The 7,007-nt window shown below is 42.0% G+C and overlaps 1 protein-coding gene across 3 annotated transcripts; it reads left to right on the top strand.

Moving 5' to 3' along the window:
* The first annotated feature begins 176 nt into the window (after positions 1-176).
* Positions 177-5,374, top strand: RDH14 (retinol dehydrogenase 14). Of its 3 annotated transcripts, none has more exons than XM_038560844.1 (2): positions 177-624; positions 4,298-5,374. In XM_038560844.1, exons 1-2 carry the CDS (start codon positions 241-243, stop codon positions 4,913-4,915), a joined length of 1,002 nt encoding a protein of 333 aa, XP_038416772.1. In that variant the 5' UTR covers positions 177-240; the 3' UTR covers positions 4,916-5,374. The 3 variants fall into 3 exon arrangements, with proteins under 3 accessions (XP_038416772.1, XP_038416773.1, XP_038416771.1); XM_038560845.1 differs by having other exon boundaries at positions 178-603; XM_038560843.1 differs by having other exon boundaries at positions 178-633.
* The last annotated feature ends 1,633 nt before the right edge of the window (positions 5,375-7,007 follow it).

Here is a 7,007-nt window from a genome sequence, read left to right as displayed (position 1 = left end):
ACGCTCAGGCTGGGGGCCGGCTCCACCGAGTCACCGCGACCCGGGGCGCCGTAGTCCCCTCACCAATCCGGTGCCCTCGGAAGGAAAACTACAAGTCCCAGCATGCCCCACGCCGCTCCGTCAGACGGCGACAGGCCCCGCCCCAGAGTCCTCGGCGTGCAGGTGACGGCCTCAGCCCCGGGCTGGCGGCGACTCCGGAAGTCCCGCGCGGGGGCCGGTGGGCCCTTGGCCCCGGCGGCTATGGCCGTGGCCGCGGTAGCGGCACTCCTGGCCGCACTGAGCGGGGTCCTGTGGCTGGCGGCCCGGCGGTTCGTGGGGCCCGGCGTCCAGCAGCTGCACGGAGGCGGGGACTCGGGCCTCATGCACGGGAAGACCGTGCTGATCACCGGGGCGAACAGCGGCCTGGGCCGCGCCACCGCCGCCGCGCTGCTGCGCCTGGGCGCGCGGGTGATCATGGGCTGCCGCGACCGCGCGCGCGCCGAGGAGGCGGCGGGGCAGCTCCGCCGCGAGCTGCGCCAGGCCGGGGGCCGCGAGCCGGGCTCTGACGTCGGCGCGGCCGGCGAGCTCGTCGTCCGGGAGCTGGACCTCGCCTCGCTGCGCTCGGTGCGCGCCTTCTGTCAGGAGGTGCTCCAGGTGTGGGGCTCCGGGGGCCGCGCGGACGGGCGAGGCGGGGCCGGGAGGTGGCCGCCCCGCGCCGGGTGTGACCTGGGGAAGGGCCGAGCCTGGTGCTTCGCGAGGGCCGGGGGAATGAGTGAGGCAGGCCTCTGTTTACCAAAGATGCTGAGGAAACAATGGCCCCAAGAGGAAGAAAATACGCCAGGTTCTGGACATTGTCTTTTGTCACGTGAGGACGGCCCAGGCGGGGATCCGCCAGGTCTTCCTCTTGTTTTTTTGTTTTTTTTTTTTTCTGTGTCCGCAGTGAGTGCACCAAGCCTTCTTTCAGGGAGCCTGAGAGCCAGGGACCTTGAAGGTTTTTTTTTTTTTTTTTTTTACCTTGATTTGTTTACTCACCTTGAAGTATTTATTTATTTACCTTGAAGTATTTATTTATTCATTTTTTTACCTTGAAGTATTCATTCATTCATTCATTCATTCATTTTCTCTCTCTCCTGCTAGGGTAGGAAGTTTGGCTCTCTGCCACCACGGGACTCACTACACCACCTCCTTAAACAGTCTCTGGCCTGATGTCTAAATACACTGGAGCTTGGAATCCCAGTAGCCATGTGCCCTAACAGGGACAGAAGTAAATTTAATACTGAGTATTTATTGAAGGTTTCCTATGTGCCAGGAGCTGTTCAAGAATTTCAGATATTTTTTTTTTCTTTTAATGAAATTAGAGTGTCCTTGGCTGCTATTGGCATTGAATCCTCAGTAACCCTGGTAGGCATTTTTTTTTTTTTTTTTAAGATTTTTAGTTATTTATTCATGAGAGATACAGAGGGAGAGGCAGGCTCCATGCAGGGAGCCGGATGTGGGACTCAATCCCAGGTCTCCAGGATCACGCCCTGGGCTGCATGCCCGGCCCTAAACCACTGAGCCCTCAGGGCTGTCCCCTGGTAGGCATTATGATCCCCATTTTACATTAGGCAACAAAGGCATAAGTAGGCAAATAATTTACCCAAGATCTGTCTCCAAAGCTCTTGCTTTCAACTGCTGTACTCCTGCTGCCTGCCAGTGAGGTGTAGGATTTCTGTTTAGATGATAAATATTCCACTGAAGTGGATGTCCTCTGTTGAAATTGAGATTAGGAGAGTTTCCTGCAGAGGTGACTTACAAAAAGGCATATAGCAGAGTGAAATTGAAAATTTGCCGGCATGGGAAAGCTGTGTGCTATATGAAATGGAGCCTCTTGAGTCTACAGCAGAGTTTCCCAAACTCTCTGGTTTTTTCATGATAACCAGTAGGCCGAAGGAAATATCTATCAGTTCATTAAGTAACTAGGTCCAAACAACCTAATATGTATTTATGTCCAAACAACTTAGTAGCTGTTTGAAAAAATAATACACACAATTGAGAGGAAAAAAGGATATTTCATTCTTTAGTAACCATGATTACTACCGAGAAATGTGCACTTGTTCACTGTACCAACTCCTCACTCTTTGGAATCAGATTGGAAATGTCCACGCTCATTTCTTGCTCTACATCGATTTTTTTTTTTTTTTAAGATTTTTAAAATTTATTTATTCACGAGAGACACATACAGAGAGAGGCAGAGACACAGGCAGAGGGAGAAGCAGGCTCCACCCAGGGAGCAGGACATGGGATTCGATCCTGGGTCTCCAGGATCACGCCCTGGGCTGAAGGTGGCGCTAAACCGCTGAGCCACCCAGGCTGCCCTCGACTTTTAACATTGTACTAAAAACTCAGCTTTGCAAAGATAGGACACCTTTGAAAGGAATTTAGCACAATTTGATGTTGAAGGTATGACCCACCTGCAGCTATTCTTGAGATGTTGAATGAAGTATCACTTTTTTTTCTCTGGAAAATCTAAAATTATCCATAGCACCCTATGGAGTTCCTTGTGAGACTCTGGGGCATCTTGATGCAGTTTGTAAACTCTTGTAGATCTGGAGAAGTTGTTTGTTCTTTTGTCATAATGGCTAGTATTCCATTATCCCGTAAAACAGGTTAAGAAATAAATAATACTAGTGTATAAAAGATGTTGAAGCATTAAAAGTGGGTCTTCCTATTGTCCATTAAAAATGTAGGTGTGTTCGGGTATGTTTCTCATTTCTGATACTTAAGGCATTTTATTACTTTGGCCACTTGAGACAGAACCTATTAAAAGTTAAGGAGATAAACTTTACTAAGTTTCTTTCTGTCTCTGAAGTCCTGTGACTATACCCAGAATTTTTTTTTTTTTTTTTAAGTGGAAGTGTAGATTTCCCACAGGTTGGTATTCAGGATATTTATGTCATTTATCTCCTAGAATTTAAAAAATAGTGAATGATAAAGTCTTAAAATAACACAAGCCGAGCAAAGAATGATGGTTCAGAAATGATTAATACAGGAAACTCGTCCAAAGGATTAGTTAAAAAAGAACACTCCTTTCTTTCCCCCACGGGTGAACTTTTGCCTTCTTTTTGAAGTTGACTGTTGGAAAAGCCAAAGGTGCTTAGACAGACAGAATGATAAATAGTTAATCCTCTGACAGGTAGGCTGTGATAACAGTTGTGAAATTTAACACATTTTTCTTTTTACTTAGACTTGGCAAAAGGGCCAGTGAAATTTGAAATTTGACCTCAAATTGATTTAATCGTAGGTCATCACTGTGTCTTTACACCTGGAACATGTTGTACATTTCTTTTCCTCTGCCCATCAAAAGAGACAAGAGAGGAGCCAGGAAAGGGCTAGGGAAAACCAACTTATATGAATTAGGGAATGAAAAGACTTCCTTTCTGAGGACAGTCTGAATTTTACCTTAGTACTAAAATTGGACAAATTTTGGTACTGGACATGGACAAAGTGCAAAATTCTGACTAGATAGATTCCCTAAGCCAGGGGCCCCTCAGAGTTCAAAAACAGGTAGATTTTATATAGCGAAAAAAGAGAACTGAATTCTAGATTTATAATAAAAGGTAAAGGTGTTTGTTGGTCCTAACTCCTTTCTAAAGGTCCTTTGCTATTATTGTGAGACTTCGTATTTATGATTCATTGTTTTGTTTCTGATATTTTTACATTACCTATTTGCTTTCATAACATTTCTACTTTTGACATTCTCTCCACTTTTAATTTGCATCCCTGACCCTTTCTGTTGCTTGTCCCAGTTTTAAGGAAACCACTTGAAGTTGTTCCATCCCTGTCATACCATTTGCCCTTAGAAAAGTACAGAGCAAAGCAATTCTGTTTGTCCCTGGTGTTGATAATAGCTCTGGGAATAAACAATGCCGACCTGCCTTCTGCCAGATTTCCACTTTCTAGCTCACTTAGACTCTATAGCTATGGTGTGAAACTCCCAATTAGACAAGCAGCTAGCTTACTAATTAAAAACAGGGGCATTGGTATCAGCAGATTTCATCTTCCAGTTTTTGTTTGCCACTAAGAGCCCTGTGATACTGCACAAAGCACCTACCTTGGGTGCTTCAGTTTGCTCATAGAGTTGATGAGGGAAGGAAGGTGAGAGAGCACAAGGCCTGGCCCCTATTAAACATGCAAGCCTTTCCCTCTCCCTCCCCCTCTCAGTTGTTGAAAATCCACAGAGGCACTTCGTAGAATTTTAGTAGTTAGCAGAATTTTTAAAAATCTCATTTTAGGTCTGTGTTCATAATTGTCCTATTCTCTTTTTTGACATTTAAAGGAAGAACCTAGACTGGACGTCTTAATCAACAACGCAGGGATCTTCCAGTGCCCTTACATGAAGACTGAAGATGGGTTTGAGATGCAGTTTGGAGTGAACCATCTGGGGCACTTTCTACTCACCAATCTTCTCCTTGGACTCCTCAAAAATTCAGCTCCTAGCAGGATTGTGGTAGTTTCTTCCAAACTTTATAAATATGGAGACATCAACTTTGAAGACTTGAACAGTGAACAGAGCTATAATAAAAGCTTTTGTTATAGTCGGAGCAAACTGGCTAACATTCTTTTTACCAGAGAACTAGCCCGCCGCTTAGAAGGCACAAACGTTACTGTCAACGTATTACATCCTGGTATTGTGCGGACAAATCTTGGCAGGCACATACACATTCCTCTGTTGGTCAGACCACTTTTCAATTTGGTGTCCTGGGCTTTTTTCAAAACCCCAGTAGAAGGCGCCCAGACTTCAGTTTATCTAGCCTCTTCACCTGAGGTAGAGGGTGTGTCAGGAAAGTACTTTGGCGATTGTAAGGAGGAAGAGCTATTGCCGAAAGCTATGGATGAGTCTGTTGCTAGAAAACTCTGGGATATCAGCGAAGTCATGGTTGGCATATTAAAATAGGAACAAGGAGTGAAAGAGCTATTTATAAAACTGGCTGCCAGTTATATCTGTAATCAGAAATGGTGTGGCTTGAGTACTTGCTACTTGAAAACACAGTTTTGGTTTTACAGTAGTACTGCTAAGAGGTACATATGGATATTTCAAAGTTACAAAAAAGTTATTTTTTGGAGAACATAAAATTTAAGAAAAGATGTTTTAAATATATAATAAGCATAATGAATAGTATGATGAGCAATATTATTATAATATACTTTAGAAATTTAACTGAGCAAGCATGGATTACAAATATTAAGGAATCCAGTGACTTAAACACCTCGAGAAGTTTTTCAAATATCTTTTGAGTTTCATGGCCAAAGTGTTAAATATTTTTATTGCAGTGCCGTTTTTTTGTGTGAAAATAACATGCCTGTTGTGTGCCCAATTCTTATTTGGAATAAATTCAGTGATGCAAATTCTTAATTGTGTTTTTTGTTTTTTTGTTTTTTTTTTAACAAGTTTCACTGGAATGAGTCCTTAATCATCTTATGAGCCTCCACTGATCTTCGTATGCTCAGTGTCTGTTCTCCCGACATATCTTGCATGCTGCATTAAGAAATAATATTTCTAAAACCCAAATTTGTGTCAGTGTCCTGTTCCTTAACAATATGTGGTGATTTACAGTTGCCCATAAGTGGGTTTCTAAGCCTTTTTAAGTCAAGCTGCAGAATTCTTTCTTCAAAAGAAGTCTCAAACACAGAATCTGGTTGGGTGGAACAGGTCATAACAATACTGCAGGGGTAGAGTTTCCCTACAAATATGTTCCTTTTGCCAGTTCCTGAAAGGACTTTGTATTTAAAGTTTAAACTCTTGTCCTCAGTGCTGTCCAATAGAACTTTCTGCAATGATAATAATTGCAGATGATAACACTGTCCTCTATGGTACACTCTGTACACTTGTGGTTATTGAGTACTTGAAATACAACTGGATTTCAAATCTTATTTAATGTTAATTTAAATTTAAATAGGCACATGTGCTTAGTGACTAATGTCTTAGCATATCTCTTCCATTGTATAACCCCTCCCCAGTATAGACCATGGTGACTTGACTCTTGGCCTTTGTATTGTTCTTTCAATCCCTGTAGGCAGAACCAGTCCTTTTTCTATTTTGTTTTAATTGATCTTGGCAAGTTTACTAATTATATGTTAAAAAATCCAGTTGGACAATTAAAATAAGAATTCTCCAAGGAAAGATTTTATTCTTCTATTCTTAGTAATTTTCCTTCCTCAAGTATCAAGTATCGTACTTGACACACAGTAAACACTGAATAATGATGTTTGGATGAATAATAACTAATAAACCAATGGTGTACATAAAAATAACAGTCCGAGTAGGGATATTTTAGGTATCTGTAAAGCATCAAAAATTAGTAATTCTTTGTCTTAACCATCTATTATTGGAAAAAGGCATTAGGACAGTAAAGGATAGACCTACTATACTGAATTTAATGGCCATTTTGGTCAGGAATAATCTTCAATCCCAACAATTGATTATTGTTTTTGAAACTATATTATCTGGTTACTAACTATCAATTCTTTTTGAGAATGGCAGGATCTTGGCAGATCACACAGAAGATCTGTTTGCTGTTAGAGCATTGGGTTGTGAATATGAGAAACAGTGTTTGTACTGTCACAGGTGTGTCTTTGCAGGTGTAGTGAGTATATCTGCATCATGGTCTTTGAAATGTATTTTTTTTAAAATAATCCTACAAAGAGACTTGCTGAACTTAGAAATATGGGCAGGAAATACACCAGAATGCAACTTGGAAAAATGGGAGCTAATAAATCTGTCCTACACCTTGGCTTCATTAAAAAGACCGCTTTTTTTTCTTTTTTCTTTTTCTTTTTTATTCACTTAATACCATCTTTTCTGGCTGCATTTTGATACCTGATGCTTTTCAGGGGAGTTGGGCCTTTTGTAAGAGTTGAGCCTTTCAGAGTTCTTGTTTGTGGCACCATAATAAAAATAGGATATATTAATTTATCGTGATGGAAAACTAGAAACTCATCTGGAAACACCGAGTATTTAGGTAAAATGAGCTGCCATTTGGAAGATG

The sequence above is a fragment of the Canis lupus genome, chromosome 17 (assembly GCF_011100685.1).
Source record: "Canis lupus familiaris isolate Mischka breed German Shepherd chromosome 17, alternate assembly UU_Cfam_GSD_1.0, whole genome shotgun sequence".
Classification (NCBI taxonomy): Eukaryota; Metazoa; Chordata; class Mammalia; order Carnivora; family Canidae; genus Canis; species Canis lupus.
This window is presented reverse-complemented; position numbering and strand designations above follow the sequence as displayed.

Coding starts and splice junctions, on each gene's coding strand:
- RDH14 (XM_038560843.1), top strand. CDS start 241: ATGGCCGTGGCCGCGGTAGCGGCACTCCTGGCCGCACTGAGCGGGGTC. Junction 634..4,297: donor TCTGTCAGGAGGTGCTCCAG/GTGTGGGGCTCC, acceptor TGACATTTAAAG/GAAGAACCTAGACTGGACGT.